Below are 21,754 nucleotides of genomic sequence, written 5' to 3'. Positions count from 1 at the left end.
GACACCGGTTAGGACACGGGGACCTACCGGGTATGGGTGGCAGCAGCAAAAAAAAAGGTCACTTTTTAATCAAGGACATTCGGCAGGCCCGTTATCGCCAACGTCCGGCTAGTGCGGAGAGAGGATTTCTTTCTTTTTTTTTGTTGTTGCTTCCGCTATCGTTCAGCCACGCAATCATCGCATAAATGGTGCCGCGGTCGCGTTTATCATCCGACCGACGCAAGGACGTAGAACGAACGAAAATGCCATTTCGTCGCCGTCGTTCATTTAACGGCTCAATTAGTGTGCTTATTATTACACAGCACTCTTTCTGCTGCCGTTAATATTTCTGCTCCTGCTCCAGCTTCGGCGGGGTGGATCGGTATCTTGATTTTTTTTCTCTCGCTCTTTATTTGTTTTTAGGTTGCTTTTGACGTTTTTTACCGCTACACTGCATTAGAGATTTGAAAGCCGGACATGAAATCGGACTACCGTTTGGACGGTTTTTTCTCTCTTCCTTCCACCTATTTATATCCTTCTTTACCGTGTTTGCTCTTAGCACGGGTACAACATGGGGAACACCAATTCAATTTCAAGTACCACAACTAAGAGCAGTGGCTCGTACAAATTGGATCGCTTCCGTTTCCTCACCTTTTTTGAAGCACTGAAACTGACCATGACCAAGATTTTGATTTTCTTTTTTGATGGAAGCTCCATGCAAGCATTCGGTTACATTCGGAAAAGCAACGAGAATGTTTTAATCACTACACATTTCATATCAGTATCAAACGAGTTCGACATATCTAAGCGATTTCTTCTCTTTTGCTTCTCAACGGAAATGCTCAATTAGAAACGTAAATAAATTTCTCTCCTTGACACAGAATTCTACATGGAAGCATTAGCAGCGGATATAAATAGTATTATCACACTTTGTGTTATCAAAATTGGTGAAAACGATTAAAGCGTTTTTTATACCTATTTGACAGATTTTTAGTATAAATTTCTCACGAACTACCTGCTCACCATGCTCGTTTGCATAACCGTTAAAGTGCGACTCAATCATGGTGCCCATACCAATCCACTCTTACACATTCCAGCAAAAAAAAAGGGAAATACCTGTAGGGAATCGTAAAGTTCAGGCAAACGAAGGCTCCACTGAAATGTCACCGGTATTTAATGAATTTAGTCAACAGCTCCGAAGAGGGACACGGTTCGTGTTACGAGAAACAATCCAACCCAGCAGTTTCCTCTACCTTTTGCTGCTTCTCTTGCTGCTAAAAGACCGAAGCGATACCTTGTGTAAAGCTTAACTACGTCAAGGTATGAAACCATCCCCAAGAACGGCCGCTAAACGAGACATGGGAACAACGGCAATGGCACCACTCACGCCTCGACTCTATAATTAGAAAACATGTAAAATAATTTCATTACATGACAGCGTACCAGAAATTAATACAGCAGGCAGCTGTTCGGATGCCCGAGTGTACCGCACACACACACACACATACAGCGAGCAACACTCCGCTGGACACTTCGTCTTGACACACCATGCGAAGATGTGGCCATATAACAAGCACATCTTTCTCCCGGTTGTTTGGTCAACTCTGGATGGAGGAAGATGGTTGTCTATAACGCGAGACACGGACCATCCTCGATAGAATATGTATCAGCGTCGTCTTACATTTTACACTGTCGCAGGGCCTTGCGGTATCTTACCGTCACGTTCGTTGATCGACGCTCGCCGTAACCGCAAAATACTGGCCCAAGACGTCTCGAGGCGTTGACGTGAAAATGCGCATGTACACTCTAGCTCCAGACACAATGAGACCCGACCAAAACCCAAGGCATTCGGACCAGAAGCATGGATTCGAAAGTTGCTCACAGTGTACACAATGCACGCGAGCATTGGTGCGGTCGAATGCCTAAGGGTAAGTTTCAACTTGATCGGAGGTTTTACGGTTTTACACAGATTTCTTGGTATCGTCAAACTTTCCGGGTCGGGTTTTCCGGCCCAGAATGTAAAATGAGCAACATTGTCCATCTTTATAGGTTTGGATCATCAGTGAGGATGGGCAGGGAGGAAGCTATAAAATAGAGTGTGAGGGAGATTTTTGAAGCGATTAATTCTATCGTCTACGTAGCAGAACACATTGTACTTATTTCACGCGGTACTATGTGGCAAAGTGTGTAGATGCTTTGTTTTTAAAACGAAATAATATTTCTTTGTTTTATTTGGACATAAATGGATGATTTCGAGAAGACGTTAGATAACGCGCCCGAAAGTATGCAAAACGCGAGACAAATTGCTCTAAAACATGTTATTTTTTTGAGGTAAATCATTTCCTAACAAGTTTCTCATCTAAAAATCATAATTTATTCGCGGCTCTGTTCATATATCATGCAAACAAACCTGGTTAGAAAATGACTTCATTCACATGTAGCTGGACAGTTTTAATTTAATAAAACCTGCGTGCCAGTGGTTGGACTCCAAAATCGCACCTTCCAATCAATCATGCACTGGTATACTTAATAGATGTGTAGTGTGATAATGTTAAACCATGTTGCTCGTACATTACACGCAAGCTACTTTTGGCGTTTTGTTCAGCAATAAACATCCTTTCGGATAGAGTATTCAGTTACCAGGGTTATGTTTTGGACGGTTGCATGACCACAAACCATGGGCTTAGGAGCTGAGCGATTCGTACCCGGCTCATTAATGCCTTGTTATCACGCTGTCTCGCGCGAAACAAGCAAAATGGTCAAAGACCATGAAATGTTTCACTCTTGTCGAACACACCATCACCGTTTCGTGCCTCGCGCATTCCCGTGTTTTCGATCGAACCCATTTTATTGTGTAGCAAAAACTAAATTAGCACCGGATTGCCATGGTGGTTGACCACAGTTCGAAGTTGCTGCTTAGATTATGTGGTTCAATTATGTGTCCCAGAAAAAACAGACAAACACATCCAACACGTTGTTGTTGTGTCCTCGTGCATGATCACAGCTCGGGCAGCGTATCACGATGCTAAGAGGATTTTGGTGTGACTTTTCGTATCGGATATGTCTTCTCAACAAGGTGGGCCTAGGTAATCATTATAGTCCCAGATTAATTTCATCCTTCTCAACCGATTGGACATCTCGTGTGTGTCAGTCTCGTGATAGCCGTGTCGTTATAATGATGATTAGCTGCAGGTGATACCAAGTGAGTACGTATGGTTGTTTGCGATTTACGTTCGAATGACTGTTGGATTAATGTTATTCTCTCCTAACCAGATGGCCGCTTAGATTATGTTATAGTACCCATTAAGTGAGTTGTGAGGTAAAGTGATAAAACAATGCCAAAGAGGTGATGTGATTGAGCTTTTGGGTTACAGGAAATCAAGCGAAAAACTAAAGATTCACTACAATAGATACATTTTTAAAAGCTTAAAAAGGTATTAAACATATTTTTAAAGTGATATTGCAGAAAATATGATTCATCTTTTTTAGTTTACATTCTTATGTCATAAGCTAAACGAACGTAAACTATCAAACCATGCAATATATCCCAAAGCACCAGAGAACATATCAACCTTGCCACTAATACACGGCTGCCACTAAAGGATGTCATCCGCATGTCGGTTGCAAGAATTAAATTGAATCGGTTTTTCGCTAGTTTGCAATCTCTTCGTACGCTCTTCCTAGGTAGCGTATCATGCTTTATGCCCGTCCTCGGGGGGGAGAAAAAGGAATGACAAAAACGACCCGAAACGAACACGATAAATGCAATGTCGATTGATTTTTCCTCTCGGTACCGCTTAGCACGGATTTGATCTATGGGTTGTTGTTTTTTTTTTTGCTGTTCGCATAAAACTTCTGCCACATGAAGCTTTTGATAGCGAACCGTGTATGGCAGGGATAAATTAAATTTGGGTCAGCTTCATCGGGCTGACGTATGCACGAGTGTGTGTGCGTGTAAGTTTCTTATTTTTACTATCAAAAACATCGATCGAAACAACTGACGAGAGATTACATCATCCAGTGAAGTTGTTGTGATTTTCGTTACATATAAAGAATTTAAACGATAATGGTTTATCGTCGTTTAGCGATTTTTTTAATTGGAAAAAAATAATCAAATACGTCAGTTATATATTTTTATTGCAATTTCGAATTTAATATTCTCATCAGCAGCCCTTAAAGAAAATGTATTTCGACACTTTAACACAAAATTATATTCCTGTGTGAATCCATCCAATTCCTGCCCCCTTTCTCCAGGTGAGAGGGTAGTAATTCGTGAGTTGAAGAAAATTTATCGCACGACAGGCAGCTGTTTTTCTCTGTTTCACCCCTAAATGAGCCACCCGGTGGTAAAATCTAATCAGTATCCTTCGCTTCAACTGTCTACACCTCTTGTCGCGTATTACGTTACGGAGTGGAAGGAATGGTTCGTCGGAGTGTTTTATTTCTTAAAATATGTAGGAGGATATTGGAAACAAAATTTAATTTTCTCTTCACTCTCATCGGGTGGGGGGAAAAAAGAAGACAGCCTTCTTCCCAAAAACGGTAAATTGTTTCAGCTCATTCCAGCTCAATGCACAAGCCAAAACAGCTTCGGGGGATGAAAAGCGGATGTGAGTCCAGAAGAGAGACAGAGGGGGTGGGTTCGAAGATGGGGTCGGGAAGATCGGAGAACCAACATTGGACTGAGAAGTGGAAGAGATATGTTGAAATAGGCATCCTTTACGGGTGGAAAGCTTTGATGATCATGTTGTCATTACCTTTCGGCGAAGGCAATAAGCGCACGTGTGTGCGGGCGGCTGTGTTTTGCCTTTTTTTCATCTACTTTCATGTCGGAATCCTTACGATTTGTTGATTTTGGCTTATGCTTGCGTACGCGTGTGTTTGTGTGAAAACGGTGAAAACATTTGCTAATCGGTCTGCAGGCGCGAACTGAAGGTAAAAACACATCGTTCCTTTCCAGGGAAATTGTGAAGTGGATAATAAAGGGACGCCTATTCACAAAAAAAAGGAAACGATTGCGAGCGGTAGGGCAATTCCAAGGAAATGGACGATGCGTAAGCTACGTAAAAAGGATATGAAAATGTTAATGGATTTCCGCTGTCTAGGTCAGGAAGCGACCGGGAAGCTTCATCCTTTCTGCCAACACCAACCTTTTTTTTCGAACCCTTTTTCGTTTTATTTGATTTTTTTTGTTGCTACCAGCCCCAAGGCCGGTCCCGTACCTGTATGGTAGTGACCGAAAGAATTGTGCTTCGTTTTCCGTGAGTTATGCTTCTTTTTCCACTTCGTCGACCTTCTCTCACCCCCCCATTCCCAGTTCAATGTCTCGATTGCTCGATCATCCGGTTTTGCGAGTGCTTCAACTAAGGCGTCTGGGATAATTTTTCGAGAAATTTGCCATTTACTGTTCAAGAATTGATTTCCTCTCCAAACAACAAACGAGAGTCGTGCCTTTTGTGTGTTGATTGGAACACAGCAAGGAATCAGTGCCGTCGGAGGACTGCTGCTACCACAGACAACAACCGCGCGTCTCAAGTAAGCCATCGTCTTGCACACAAAAGACGCTGTGTAAATAATTCAACACTCGAGTCAAACGTCAAGAAGTGTCGTTGGGATTAATAATCCACAGCAAGATTGTTTCCGATCAGTGTGCGCACCCTGTGGCGAACGAGCGATTTTTTCCCCCGTCAAGCCAGAATGTGGGTAGCAGACGAAGGTGGGAGTATGTCCGTGCCAGAGGGCATATAATCGCTCTCATTTTCTCACTTTTCAAATTGTTACGCTCGTTGCCGAATGTGAAATAATAGCTAAATGGCGATAGAAATGTAAGCTACAGTTTGTCCGAACGATTGGCTTAAAAATGGACGCAGAACGCTCGTTACGATGGAGGCACCGTCCGAAAGATCCATTTAGCAAATCAAACCATTCGCTTACCCATTTCACTTGCCCACAATATCACCACCCATTGACGATGGGCAAACAAACGATCGAACAGCGCCAAGCGTAACATAAACAGATGATAATTAGGGCGAACGAATTTTCAACTCATTTTCCAAAGGGGAGAAAATCTTCGCACCGATCCGTTAGTAAACGGAGCAGCATGCGGATTTTTGCGAATAAATGATTTGAGCAGCGGAAGTAAATGGAGCAAGGGTGGAAATGAAAATGGAAATATCTTCAATCCATCCCACAGGTTCCGTCAATAACGTACTTGATTCGCACGATGAACCTTTTGACAACGTGTTTAATGTAAATGAATTGGCAAATTGAAATCGGTTTCAAATGGCAATCAAACTCAATGAAATAAACCGGGAATAGGGTATAACGGGTGGAAAACTTAATGAATTTTCACTAACAGGTTTATGATGATGCTGTAGTTGGGAGTGTGCTTATTTTTATATACAAATACGAATAAAATTTTGAGCAACCTGTTCGATTATTTCAGTTGATGGAGACGGCTGGTGGTTTTAAACAAATGTTACTTTTCTACACTAACTTCAGTAAATAAAGAACGTTATTATATACAATAAATTTTATGAAATTGATATTAAACTGTTAAGCAACTTTTCCGATTATTTCATCACTTAAAGGCTTGTGTAAATAATTGTATTATTTCAATAATATACTTAACCTTCTACCACGATGGAGACGCCTGGTGGTTTTAAACAAATTTTACTTTTCTACACTAACTTCAGAAAACAAAGAACTTTATTATACGCAATAAATTGTATGAAATTGACATCAAACGGTTAAGCAACGCTTCCGATTATTTCATTGCTTAAAGGCTTGTGTAAATAAGTGTATTATTTCAATAATATACTTAACCTTCTACCGCGATGGAGACGCCCGGTGGTTTTAAACAAATGTTACATTTCTACACTAACTTCAAAAAACAAAGAACGTGATTTTATGAAATAAATTTTATGAAATTGACATCAAACGGTTAACCAAAGAAAGTGAACTCGATACAAATCACATTTTCTACCTCATCAAACACACGACCGTTCTAAATTCAAAACCTTTCATTCAAAGCCTTCCACCACCCCTCCCAAAAACCCTTGGCTGCCGGGTACCAGTATCGCATAACAACTCGTCTGAAAAGAAACTGCCAACACACAAGCATGTAAAACGAAAGAAAAGCATACAACACATTATTCAATCTATTTTCTCGAGGTTGAAAAATTGGATAAATTTTTGCTTCCCGTGTGGAGATTTTTGGTTTTGATGGAAATGTAAACTTCGTTCAGCCGTTCATTACTTCCACGCTTCTGGTTTCTTTTTTTTTATTCACAGCATAACACATATCATCCAATAACAACTGCCAGAGCAGAGAGCGTAATGTGCCATCCGAGATTGGCTGTTAGGCCACACGTGAGATGTAATATGGAAAAGAAAGAAAAAAAAACAAGGCAAAACCTCAGTACTAAACAACACCTCGGCTCCGTGAATTACATACATTCAGGCGCGATAGAAACCTTCCAACTTCTGGTTGTACCCGGTGTCGTGTGCCCACAAGCGCACAAATATATTAAGAAACGGGTAGCCACGGATTTCGTGTGTGTCTTATGGTTCGTCGGCTCCATTTTACCGATGAAGCTACTCGAAATGGAAATGGAATGGAAACAAATGCTTACAATTTACCCATGGATGTGAAGATCATCGTTACCGGTTGTGAAAGTGTGGAGTGTACACACACACACACACCAGCAATACACAACCGACGCCACGTACTTGCGCTCACCGAAATCCGCAAGAAATACAACCATAGCTAAAGAACCAAAAACCCCGTAAGTACCACACCACCGTGGCTCATTTTGGGGCTCGTTCTGAATCGGAACACCGCTCCGGGTATTCCGCTCGTGTATTATAAATCACCGCTAGCAGCCCAACACATGAGCCAAACGAGATGAGTTTCTGGCATTCTTCACACGACCAGGCGTCTCCATTTGCCGATACCGAACAAGCGGGACATTATATTCGTTTGCTAAGCACCCGGATGGGTAATCGAATCACGGGGTTTCTTCCGACGAATATTGCTGCCTTCTTGCCATACACACACACACACACACTCATCTCCATTCCCAGAAGCTGTGATTGAACTAAAAATAGCTCATTGCTCGTTATGCTCATTTGCAATAATTTTTTACTAGCTAAGAAATAAATGTCTACCTCAGCGTCTTCGTTGTGCATAGCCCTTTTCTAAAGAGGGTATTCATGCATGTATGTTTGTGGATATGGCACGTCTCTGTATCCATCGTATCCAACCACCACAAACTGGGAAATCGTTCTGCAACAAATAGCGATGCGCTGTGGTCGAGCTATTTCCTTACCTACCAAAAACCCTTTTGGGTAGGGACAAATTTCTTCATTGCAGCCTATGCCTATGTGTTTTTCAAGTATTCAAGCTCAAAGTTTTCCGAAAGAGAGGAATGGACCGGCAAAAGCTTCAGCACGAAAATAGAACCTTGCAGCAAACGAAATAGAAAAGCTAGCCAGCAAAGGCCACTACTCGGGAAAAGTGTTTGTTTTCATCTAAGTTTATTCAGCTTGTATACGAGTGGTAGGCGAGTGCCTCTCACAAGATAAGCTGGAAATCGAGTACCAAAAGACCTACGGAAGATGTTCTTCTCCAGCGCATTATCGTTCTTTTTATAACTTTACACGTATTTTTCCGCTTCGTGTGTTTTCGCCTGGCGTTTGCTTCACGCGAATAACACTGAGAATGAAAAACAAACCAGCAGCAGAGGTAAATAAAGAAAAGAAAGGTGAAAGGAAATCCGGCTGGACAAAATGGTCTTGCTGCACGGCCAACACCACACCACACTTTCGAATCACAAACTTTGCAAGAAACTCATTTTCGCAAAAGTGACAAAGTTTTCCACCGTTCAGTTACCGCGGTCACACAACCAAAAAAGAAACACAAAAATGTCTAATCAAATGAAAATGTGTCTTCCGTAAGCGTGGAAAGAAAATAAAATCACATCCCGTTAGTTGTGGCGCATTCAGTGGAAAATCGATTTCATTATCTTGCTCGATGCAGGCGTGTAAGGGATGAAAGGAAGCGAAGAGAAAAGTATGACAATTTTTCACCTACCAAACCGAAACCATAAAACAGAAATTGGATTTTAATTTCTTTACCCTAATGGTGGAAAAAAGATGAAAGTGAAAATTGCGATGAAAAGAAAACGGAAAAACGACAATGAGCGGCATACATGGCTGATGCTATTAATTTATCGTTGTTTTGAGAAACATTTAATCAGTCAAGGTTTTACTTGGAGAAACGATAGAAAAATTTAAACACAGTGGAGGATGAAAATTCTAATATTCTTGATAGACATTTATCTCACTCGAAAAAAAAACAGTAAAACGAAAACGCCGGTTGTAAGAATAAGTGTAAGTGCTTCAAAATGTCAAAATGCGACATCGTAATTCGAATTTTCTTTTATCACTCCCGTTGCTCTCTATCTCGCCATCTGATATATAGAAGTTGATTGTTTCAGTTACCCGTTTGGTTCGGTTTCAATTCCCACACGATGTTAAAAGTGCTCGTTAAATCCCATTTCCACACAATACTCTTTGCTCCATTTCTGATGACTTTGGGTTTCTCTTGCTTTTTTGTTGCCTTACCACAAATCAGTTCAATGCAAACTTTTGCTCTCGAAGGATTCCTTCCCCACGTTTTGGGGCTCGTTGCTTCGCCACCATCCGGAAGGATCATACCCCTTTTCGTTAGTCGAATTGCGTGGCTGACGTCAGCAAAAGTCGACGATGATACTCTGCTGGTTTGTGCTTTCGTAGTGGGGTTTTTTTAGCTATGCCGAGCTGGATATAAAACCCCGTTTCACCATAACAACTTAATAACAACAATCTGTGAAGTCGAAAACCACCGTATGCCACCCGTACAACGGCCTGTACGGATTCACCAGTGCGCAACCAAATGCGTATGGTATCTGTGTTCTTTTGTTCTTTGTTGCCATTTTCCGACGAACCCAACACAGGACAAAAGCGAGCAAATAAGCTTTTAAAAAGAACTAAAAAAAGATGATTATGTTATTCTGGTTACGTTAAATTAGGCTTTTTTGATACGCTGATTGCATACTTTAAGGCGTAATTTGGTCAAAAGGTACTAACGAATCGATTGATTTTGCTAAAACTAATATTTTTAAACATGATTTCCATTTGTTGCACTATTTTCAATCCTAGTTCTGTGAGGAGATTTAACCATTTAAGCTCAGTAAAATTTTCATCATTGAATTCATACGGACTCGAGTACACCAATGCGAGGTCTCTAACCGAACGAACGAACCAGTCCAATATTTAGTGAATTATTTAACATACGCAGGAACGTGAGTATCATCACCCAGCAGAGACACACACATACGGGCGGAAACATTCGGAAAATTCCTACCCCAAAATGTGTGCCTCCCTGCTCGTGGGACCCAACATTTCCGACCTGGCAACAGTGATACGATTCAGTCCTGAGGTGCTATACACGTATGTGTGTGTATGTGTCCTCTGTTCGTCCTTTTCCGCAACAAAGCACGCATTCCCAAGCGTCAAACCCTGTTGGCCTTTCAGCGTACGTCATACCAGCCGCAATTTTAAAACACAGAGAAAAGTGGGTAGATCGATAAGATCATTATAACTTTTCGACCATCGGACATTTGCAAAACGGGGTGGGGTGGAGGGTCTCTGTTTTTCACCAAAATGTCATGAATTTCTAAAACTGATCCGAAAATGAGATAAGAACAACGTCTCGGGGCTAGGGGTTTTCTTGGAAGCCGAACAGGAACAGGAAGCAAATGCTCATTTTATCGACCTTTGCGATAAAGTTTGGGTCGATGAGAAAGCTGGCCAAGCTTTTTGGGTACAATTTCATTAAAACGTACCGCTAGGGATGGAGTGGAACCGGAATTGATTCATTCATTTTTCAACATCCGTCTCCGGGAGGTACATACGCATCCGTGACGAGACATTGCGCGTCTTGCTGGAGTGGTGTAAAATGGCAATTTTTTGTTAAAGAATACGCTCATCGAGTTTCATCAGATGATTTATAGATTTTTGATGTGAGGTTTTCGATAGAAGATAAATATGAGTGGCGAGGATGGGAGGAGTGTTTGAAAAATACATTAACAGTAACCTACCAAATGTTATTCATGATGAGCGATTGTAAATTAGGTATCTTGTTGAGTAGGGTAATGACAGCAGGAACGAGACGTTGCTTGATCGTTAGGAATCTATGCTTTAATGGAAGCTCATAACACAGGCAAGGTTGGTAAAGGGATATGTTAAGAAAGTTGCATAACGTTTTAAATAACAAGACGTTTACAAATTCTCTGTGACCTAATGATATAAAAAAGGATTTATGAAAAATATGTTAAATTAATTCCCGTAACTATCATTCAAACTATTTCCTTCGTAATAGCTGTACCAGATTACATCTTGCGTCGAGCAAGCTTTACAAGGGAATGATAGTAGGAATCTATTACCAACCCCCAAACGAGCATATAAAATGGAGAAAGGTTGACCGCGCGACAGAACGCAATTTACACCAGACGCCAGTCATCGACCGTGCCCGAAACCAAAACCAAGCTTTTCGCCCCAAAAAGCGCACCTCATTAATCTTCTTTTACTGCCACCGACCGTGGAACAGCGAAGACAAATTAGGCAGCTTTCCAGGCCACCCTTCAAAGGTTTCCCAACCGTCACTACTGGTGGTGTGCGCTTTGTCCGCTGCACGATGACCGATTGAAATTCACCATAAACCAAACCGGACGATGGTACCGTAAAAGCTATCTGCCACCGAGCTTTAGAAACAAAATACTTTCCCCGTGCGAGTGTTTTGTTTTTTCTTTCCGAAATGGGTCTTAAATTACCGAATCCCAATGTTATCTCACTTTAAGTTGCGAAAAAGTTTTCTTTTGTCTGCGTGTAAATAATGGAGACAAAATTTGTTGCACCCAAACAAACGAACATTTTTTTAACATTTTCTGAAGAAATTGTACTCCTTTTCCCAAATGACCCATCGAAACAAAAAAAAAACAACATGAGAATGTCCAACACATGTTATGCTTTTATGCATAGAAATTTTTCCAACACAAAGCTGTTACACGTTTTACGACCGACGAGGACAAGGAAAATCAATTCCAGCTTTACGACATGCCATTTTTTTCCATCCTTTTGTACCGGATTCTGATCCCGGGAGAAGGAAAACTTCTCAAACGAACTGATTTATGGCGAGCGCCATTGATTTATGGCCGCCCGTTCGCGACGTCCACAATAGCATGTGTGTGGGTGTGTGCTTTGTAATTCTAAATTTCCGAGTATCACGAGGATGATATTTTTGCAAAGTGCAATATGCGCTTTACATTGAATTTAAGATTACCAGTCACGAAAAAAGAGCATTAAAATATGTTTTTAAAATTCTGAACTAATGTTATCTAGGTGGGACTAGTTTCCGGTTGTCTATTAGGTGCTAGTAGAAAACCAAACGTGTGCTATTCGTAGTGTGGCTATTGGAAACAAATTTTTAAACCCGTAAATCACTCATTTTACATTATTGGAAGCGATCATCTAATCTACCAAGCAATCAAAACGGCTGTACGTGTAATCAACAGGTATTTGTTACGTTTTTATTGCAGATTGATTTGTCATTGAGTGAGCTAAAAGTATCGTTTACCATCTTAATTTTTAATGGAGAAAAACCATAACCACCACCAACAAAAAAAAATGAAACCCCGGCCATCAATGCTAACGAGCTTAATTTGCACTGTTTTTACTCCCATCGGAACTCCTTCCAGACCGAAACAAAATAATGATTATTGGTCGGTGTAAACAACCGAATAACAAAACCCCATACTTTTCTATCACCATTATCCATTACGATGGAAAAAGATCGACAAAATGGTGACGTTACAACGGGGCACGCAAGGAACTGTGTAACGACGATATCGATTTGGAAGAGGAAAAAAAAGGCTCACCTGGGACCGTCATTTATGTACGGGTCATTATATTCCGTTAGCAAAAGGCATATTTACAAGAGGAGCTAAAAAAAAAGGACAACTCGCCGCTATTTACAACTTTTGACCGAAGGTTAATAAAATTAAAGAAAAAAAAACACAAGCATAGAACAAGCCATGGGAAACTGTCCGGCAGGTTTCTTCAGCACTTCATTTACGTTGGGACGATATACCCTGCCGTTGGATGTAATCACCCCCCAACAAACCATTCCCAAACGCTCACAACGAACATCCGATCAATAAAGCAATTTTCACACAATTTAGCTTCTTGCGTCCGTTTTACAATCTATAAGTCTATATTTTCGGCTGACCTTCGGACGATTTTCCACCAATACTAAGCCGGCGTGCGCAATGGACACCGAGGGGGGACATCACAATGGAGTTGTATGTGTGTGTGCGCGTATTTTTTGTTCTTTTCATTTTGCTTCTTCATCGTAAAAATTACATTCAGCTCATTTTTATGGAATTAGTCTGCGTAAGGAACATAAAACGGTTCGAGGACAGTTGCTTCGATAATAAGCTTCTCGATCAAATTTAGCGCCTGGGGAAAAACACACCCAATTCCCTCAGCTCTTTTAATCAAGAAATCGAACGGCAAGGGAAAACAGCAAACACTGTCGATGTCGAAGCACGGGATAACTTTTACAGAACCCATTTTAAAAACAGCTGCTCATATTATATTATTTTCGCTATATTGGAAAACGAAACTAGAATAAAACAAAAGCTTTCCGTCGGCCTTTTTGCCATAAAAGAAGGAGTAACTATAAATTTCTGGCAATTTTCAAACACTAATCCGGCTGCTTTTGTTCAAAAGTATTTCCTTTTATTATGATATACGCCAAAAAAAGGACCCCGTAGGAGATTCTTTGTTGTACGTCAGATTACGGTATCTGTTTCGAAACAAACAAAAAACAAAAAAGGAAAGTTTTTAGTCGTTTTTGTTTCTCCTTTCTCCGTTTTCGATTTTATTTTTCCTGATAAATTCACAACCGTTCAGTGCACGGTTCAACAGTTTGGCTGTTTAATATTTTTTTGCTAGCCATATTTTTGCCTTTTATATCCCCTAAATGCCTCTATACCATCGTTCGGTTCCAAAATTGATTTGCAGATGAACGCAGCCGCCACACCACACACACGGTTGTAGCTTTGCTTAAAAGCAACCGTAAAAGAAACGAGAAAAAACATAGATTTTTCTGCCTTCCCTTGAGCAGATGCTTAGTTTATAACATTTTTTTTTGCTATAAAATTGATTCTCTAAACCTTATGCTTGTGTGCGGTAGCAACAGCTACAACCGGACCAAAATAGAGAGATCTTTTATCGACCAATTTGGGCTTCAGGTTGGAAGCACACCAAAGGCTTTTCGTCCTTGTTTCCTTTCACTCCTCCCTCTATGTAGGTGGACTACGAACCCAGAGCTTGGCAGCTTTTATTTCTGTGTTTCATCATTTCCCTTTAATCGGCAACGTTTGATCCTGATTGCAAGTGAACGTGAGTTTTCCCGAAACCATCTTCAGTTGAAACCATCCTGCTGCATCCTTAAACGGACATTTAAATTCAAGATATCAAACAAATTACGATACATCAAAGTGAGCAAAGAACGGTTTGTATAACGGACCAGTTTTCTTTTTTACCACCGAACGCACACACCCCAAATCTAATTACTTCTGCACAATATGGCTAATGTTGGCTGCTACTTACTATGGCCGCTTTTCTTTCCGTTCGATTTACTTTTGTTTTTCCTCGGATAGAGATGGATCTTGCTCTGTCCGCATCCCATTCTGTGGCACTTGCAGAAGTTATCTAAACACGGGACACTCTTACACTACACACACACACGCGCGCGCGTGAAAATGCACGTGCAACTGGACTTAGCAGACGCGGGTTAAGATCGCACGGGCCAGTTTACCGCCCATTAGGGTAAGCACTTTCAGCCGTGCGCATCTGATTCACCACATCACGTAGCACCGTATCATGTTTCACCATTAAGATTGCAACACAATCAATCACATTCGTCACATTCATTTGATAATGCAAGCTTTTGCTAACACGCTGCAGGAGAGAAGAAAAACCCGAATTAACTTCATTTTAGAACACTTTCACAACACAAGCGCACGCATTTTAAAAACAGCTATTAGATAACAACTTTTCGTATTTCACACACGTTTTTAAATGCTTTTTTTTCCTTCATAAAGCCACTAGGAATATGCTGATTTGTTTCGGTTTTTCTTTTTGCTAACAATTTTTATCGGAAGTTGTATTTTAATGTGAAAAATCAATTCGGCATGGAATGCAATTTTCCTGTAAAGAAAACAAAAATAAAAATCGATATTAGTAACAATTCATTTATATAATACATTGCATAACATTATTTCATAGTCTAATAGGACAAGCACGTTTGAGAACATTTTGTTCAGTAAAAACATTTTCCAAACAAATTCCAAAAAAAAATGAATAATAATAATTTATTTATTGTCACTAAGCTAGCAGTATATTGAATATAAATAAATTCGTCACAAATAAAGCTATTAGTTTGTTGTGTAGTACCCGGAAGTAAACCCAACTACACATGACAGGCAGATCGAAAAAGAGAAAATTATAAGCTAATGGAGTAATGGATCGTGGATCAATTGCCACATCCCTCTTCCCGGCCTCTAGCCATCCATCCAAACGACGAAAAAGGATAAACCAAACCTTTTAACAGCCTTCGGTTGGTTGGTGTGAACCAACGAAGCTTTCTACGTGAAGCATTCTAGCAGCTGATGCGAGTGTTCGGGATGCAAAAGCCCTGGAGCCTGTTTGCGTAAGCATTTTTATGCTCGCTTTCCCATCACAACATCGGGTTGGCCCGTGATGAGCGCATGTTGCCATCGTACTTGCACTCGGGGGAAATTATTGTCCAGCTGTATCCGTACCCGAACCATTCCCTTCCCTCTTGTGTGCTGCCGCTAAAGGCCGTGAAGAGAATATCTCTCTTTCTCCACCGTTTTTTTCTTCCTACAACTCTGCCTTACCCATATTAGTAGGATGCAGTACCCATTTCCGGGCTCCCTCAAAATGATCTGTTCATTTCACCTAATGCAATCTGGTGCTGCAATAAACTCGTCACAACATACATCCAACACCCCGAACAACCACAACCGAACCGATGGCCGGGGGTCATTCCGCAGCGGATGAAATTCTCACTGGCGCTCGTTGTTCCTTCCTGTTCTGGTTGGAACATGGCGGGAAAATAACAGCGCACACCATCGTCAAATGCTGAACGTGCGTTACCCCGGAAAATTAATTAATCATTTCGTTGCGATAATTTAATTGAATTTTCTGTCCTCCTGTCCCGGCCGTGATTGATGGCAGTCGCAGTGTGTGTGCGTTTGTGCGAGAGAGGGAATGAAACAGGAAAAAAATAAAAGTGTGTAAGAGAGCAACCATCGGGGCGTGTTTGCGTGTGTTACGAGGCAAAGAGGTTGGCAGATCTTTTATAGGAACGCGAGATGCAAACAAACGCACAATCGCTTTTCAAATGGCACAAGCTTGCTGTGCATACGACACTCAGAAAATCAATAACACTCGGTCATATTGATTGAGTCTTCGCAATAATAACCATACAAAAGCTTCCTAAGGCTATAGCCATACCATTTTTTTGACCAATTTAGCAAAATTTTATAAATTGATTTATTTCGATACGAATTTGTTGCAATAAGTTTCTTTTCACTCAAATAATGCTTTAAATTAAAAAAAGAATAAAAAATCAAAAAAAAAATTTTAAAAAATTTTCAACTCGAAAATTTCATAAGGCTTACCCCTTACGTTTTTTTTGGGAAATTTTGCAAAAAAATTTAAATTGATTTTTTTTAATGCCAATTGGTTGCAATAAGCTTCTTTTTACTCAAATAATGTTTTAAACAAAAAAAAGAATAAAAAATTATAAAAAAATTAAAAAATTATAAAAATTTGAAAATTTTATAAAGCTCATTTTTGCACCAAGTTTTGCCTATAACTCGGTCGGTATCAAACGGATCGCCAATCTTTAACTTGTGGTCGATAGATGGCACCAATGGCTACATTTTCTTCTTGGACGGCCATGCCCTCAGATCTCTGTGCCAGAAGTTATTCGAGGAACCAAGTTCCATACCCTGTTTGAGAAAATGTAAAATTTTCCTCATTTTTGCACAAAGTTTTACCTATAACTCGGTCGGTATCCAACGGATCGCCAATCTTTAACCTGTGGTCGATAGATGGCACCAATGGCTACATTTTCTTCTTGGACGGCCATGCCCTCAGATCTCTGTGCCAGAAGTTATTCGAGGAACCAAGTTCCATACCCTGTTTGAGAAATTGTAAAATGTTCCTCATTTTTGAACAATTCAGCAAAATTTGTAAATGTAATATATTTTAATGCGAATTTGTTGCAATAAGTTTCTTTTCACTCAAATAATGCTTTAAATTAAAAAAAGAATAAAAAATCAAAAAAAAAATTTAAAAAATTTTTAACTCGAAAATTTCATAAGGCTTACCCCTTACGTTTTTTTTGGGAAATTTTGCAAAAAAATTTAAATTGATTTATTTTAATGCCAATTGGTTGCAATAAGTTTCTTTTCACTCAAATAATGTTTTAAACAAAAAAAAGAATAAAAAATTATAAAAAAATTAAAAAAAATCAAAAATTTGAAAATTTCATAAGGCTCATTTTTACGCCAAGTTTTGCCTATAACTCGGTCGGAATCCAACGAATCGCCAATCTTTAACCAGTGGTCGATAGATGGCACCAATGGCTACATTTTCTTCTTGAACGGCCATGCCCTCAGATGTCTGTGCCAGAAGTTATTCGAGGAACCATGTTCCATACCTATCCATAGCAACACCTTTGATGGAGACGCATGGTACTTTACAAATTAGTTCTTCTTGTGGATAGTTATTACGGGAAGTGTGCAACAGTAATTCTTTTTTCTTGTTAATCCACTTTAATTTATCCTACTATTCTGCCAAACAAACACTATCAATTATTTTACAACACTTTAGCTTACTCCATTCTCCAGTCGCGTGAGCAAACAGAAACAGTGACGCTGTGGTCGATTGAAATTCGATTAAATTCTTCCTTTGCAGCTCGTCCTGGTTCGCTGTATTACAAAGCCTCCTTCGAAGCCATTCTTTTAATCAGCGTGTGCAAACCACTCACTTACCACTTCATTGCACTCGGGTGAAGCACGGATTCTTTCCGTTCGCATACGTCGCACAGAAAGATCGTTAAGCTCCACACCGGTGCGAAAGCTTGGGTGGTGGTGGTAGTGGTGGTTGTGTAAAAATGACCCCACAGTACCAGTACTAATAATTTCAGCTTAGCGCGTGACACCCACCGATGGATACATAATTTATCATCCCCACGATAAACGAGCCGTGCTGAGATTGTGAGCGCTTTTTCGCTCAGCACCACACCGGAGCAAGCGGAATGGTGGTTTGGGAAGAAAAAATAGCTCAACCAACGGTAAGGTGTAAAAAGAGCTTTCTTCAACCATTGCTAGCCGACGCGAACACAATCCGATGGCCACAAAATCGCCAGCGGAATGCTCTTTTCCGTGTAATTCTTTTCCTTACCATTTATTTCCCACTTCAACGTTGGTGCGCACGTGTCTTCCTAGCGCCTTGCGGAGTTGTTGAAGAAAGGGCTGCCGGTGTGATGGAAAGTTGTAGCTGCACGCAACAGCAAACAGACTATTCCCTGGACTCAACAAAAGCTCTTGGATGATAAGAAGTTATAGCTGCCTCGGGAGGAACCCGGATTAAAAACAGCCTTTCATGCTAGGCTGTTTGGTTTGTGAACTATTCACAAAAAAGGCTGAAAAAAAAACAGTTGTCGTTGCTGTATCGGTACTGAAAACTTCTACTTTCCTTTCCTTTGTTTGCGACCGCGTCCGTGTCCGTGTGTGTGTGGGTGGTGGCGATAGAAAAGCATTTTTCATCATATTTCCATTTCCTTTCCGTGGGCGCGGGTTTAGCAAGAAGCAGGACATTGGTTTTCAGTGTCATTAAGGCTTTGCAGAAGCAAAATGAAAAACAAACGCCAGCACCCGAATGGTTTCAAACGTTGGGAAGAAAAAACCATCCTTTCTTTCAATTGGCAAAAGTTCGTTCGTGGAATGAAACTGCTTACAATGGCAGAAGAAAAGCAAATCACGAAAATGGTTTCTGCTTGGAAAATACCACAGACCACAAAATACAAACACACACACACACACAGACACATTCAGAAAGGTCAACGAACCAACGGTTGTCTGTGGGCGACGGCCCACAAAGGGGAAAAAGGAGTTCTTTCCTTCAGAATTCGTTTCCAACCACATCACACAGCAGCACCAGGGCGGTAGCAAAAAAAAAGCCCCATGAACTCAATGATTGCAGCAGCAGCGAGCTACAGAAGTTCAGAAACGGAAGAAGAACAGGAAACACATTCTTTAAATATTTATCATCTCCAACGTGTGCTACACACATCGATGACGTGTGCTACACACATCAGTCAATGGCGCATCGTGCGTCCTAAAAAGGGGTTCCCCCTTTACGTTAGACTAGAAAGAATTCTAGCGAATCTGTGTGTCTTTCTACGTGTATGTGTTTGTGTACATCATGCCTGCATCTGTGTGTACATTCCGCTTTTTCTCCGGCTCAACACGTTCAATCACGGTGATATGGTTGATGCATCCTGCAAATCAAACACCAACACCAGGGGTGAAATACATGCAAAAATATAATCGAGAGAGAGCGAGAGAGAGAGAGAGAGAGAGAGAGAGAGAGAGAGAGAGGAAAAAATACCAGAATTTAAGTTCCACCGCACAACAAAAACGGGTTGAATAAAACTCACCAAAATGTAGGCAAAAATGTTTTCTGCTATTCACATTAAAAAAACGAATAAAAGCATCCGTTGAAGTTTGATAGAATGTTGTCTGATATGAACAGAAAGACAAAAAAACGGGAACACACAAACACGTTGTGATAGTATGTTCCGCCGGAAGATGTGGAACATGCTTGTCGTCCGAGTGATAAACTAATAAAATCATTAAAATCCAATTTTGTTATGCGCATAGCATAACTTTGGGCGTTTTGTAAAGTAAAATTGCTTGGTTCGTTAGTGAAGTTAGGCAATAGTTACAGTTTGTTCAAGAACGTAGCTTTAACCAGCCTAGGTATGTAGGCGTTGCCGTTGCAGAATGCTTCCTGGAATTCGTCTTCCTCGAATGGAACGATCAAATAAACGAGTTGAATTGAGCTTTCCATCAGAATTCCAGTGAATTTTTTGCCATATTTAAGTGGGCTTTTTCGACCCCATTTTGCGTGATAAAGTTAAGTATATTTCTAGGAAATAATCGGTCAATCGCCATTTATGTGGAATTTACAATCGTTGGGGATTATTTTATATTACACTATGAGAAAAATCATATGCCAGGATCACCCTCAAGCGCTGATAGGGAAACCAACTCGGTTTTAATTCTACCAAAGCTGATAAAAGACGCGCTCGCAGGGGTTTGTTTGATGTGTAGCTGGTGGCAGTCTATATACATGGATTATGAGTACATTAATGTTATTTTCGGGAAATCATTTACCTTTTTTTCCCTGCGGTTTTTAGCACGCATAGGACGCCATAAGTGTTGGTGGCAAAAAAGTCGATTGTTCGAAGAAAAAAAACAACACATTTTTGCGCGTCTTTCTCATTCCAACCTGCTCATGCATAGACACACGTACGTGAAATCTAACACAAACCATCCGGTTTTAAACAAACAGCCCATTAACGGAAGCATTTGAAGGGTTTGCTTTTTTTTTTGTTTGAGTATGCAAACACACCATATACCACCATGGCGCTGGGCGAACATGCGTCGAGTGTTGAGTGTCTCGACTGCTTCGAAATTGAGTGCAAAGTGCTCACACAACGCCCCGTTGCACAGCTGCACCGTTCTCCTTACTTCCTTTTGGCGTCCGTTTTTTTTGTTTTGAGCCAATGGCCATCTTTCGTCGGAAAATGTAGATCACGACCAGCACTAACCCCGGGATGATGGTTGCCCGAGTTGAATCAATAAACGCGTCACCGGGTGGTGGAAAGGTAGGGCTGTGGGAAACTCGTGCACCACTCGTGACACGAGGTTATGGTGCACGCACGGTGCACTTCCTTCCTCGCTCTAACTCACTAACCCACCCCTAGTCACCGAAACCGCCCTTCCCGCCGCGTACAAGAGTCCGCGCGTTGGTGGACGATCGACGGAAGAGCTATTTTTAGTGCACTAGGTATAATTAGATTTTGTACCACTCGCTATGACATACGACCACCGGGCGAGAGAAGGGTTTGGGGGGGCAATACGGCCTACTTTTCTGACGTGCAAACCGCGACTGTAGGTCACGGATGGGGCAGATGGACAGTGTCGAGAGATGAGGGACAAACTGAAGGGAAGAATTGATCTGTCAAAAAACGGAAGGACAAGTGAGAGTGGGGTCGAACAACGGACCCTGCTTTTGCCTGGAAGGTATCAATTGTACAGAAAGAGCAAATTAATGCATTCTTGGTAAAATGCATACTACATCATCAATGCAACCAACGGGCCAACCAACATATTAATAATTATATATTTAATATAATTTGTGTGAAGCCTTGAGCCGTTTATTATAATTAAATAGCCTTAATTGTTATAGCTTAATTTTAGTTCAGTTTTCTCTATTTCGTTTTCCAACTTAATAAATATTTTACTCCATATTAAATATATTATGTACTGTAAATTTGAGC

General features: G+C 40.7%; 1 protein-coding gene across 4 annotated transcripts in view; it reads right to left on the bottom strand.

Annotated features, from left to right (window-relative positions):
- The window catches only part of LOC125771304 (alpha-protein kinase 1-like), a 64,140-nt gene that overhangs the window by 35,159 nt on the left and 7,227 nt on the right, over positions 1-21,754 (bottom strand). For 2 of the 4 annotated variants that reach the window (XM_049441815.1, XM_049441814.1), the window contains exon 2: positions 14,698-15,048. In XM_049441815.1, the coding sequence (XP_049297772.1) occupies positions 14,698-14,776 (79 nt within the window). In that variant the 5' untranslated portion in view covers positions 14,777-15,048. Of the gene's footprint in view, positions 1-14,697; positions 15,298-21,754 lie in introns of all 4 variants that reach the window. The other 2 variants (XM_049441813.1, XM_049441816.1) reach the window with 1 other exon arrangement.

Source organism: Anopheles funestus, chromosome 3RL, assembly GCF_943734845.2.
Source record: "Anopheles funestus chromosome 3RL, idAnoFuneDA-416_04, whole genome shotgun sequence".
Classification (NCBI taxonomy): Eukaryota; Metazoa; Arthropoda; class Insecta; order Diptera; family Culicidae; genus Anopheles; species Anopheles funestus.
The sequence above is the reverse complement of the archived record's forward strand: the minus strand, read 5'-3'. Positions and strand labels throughout refer to the sequence as shown.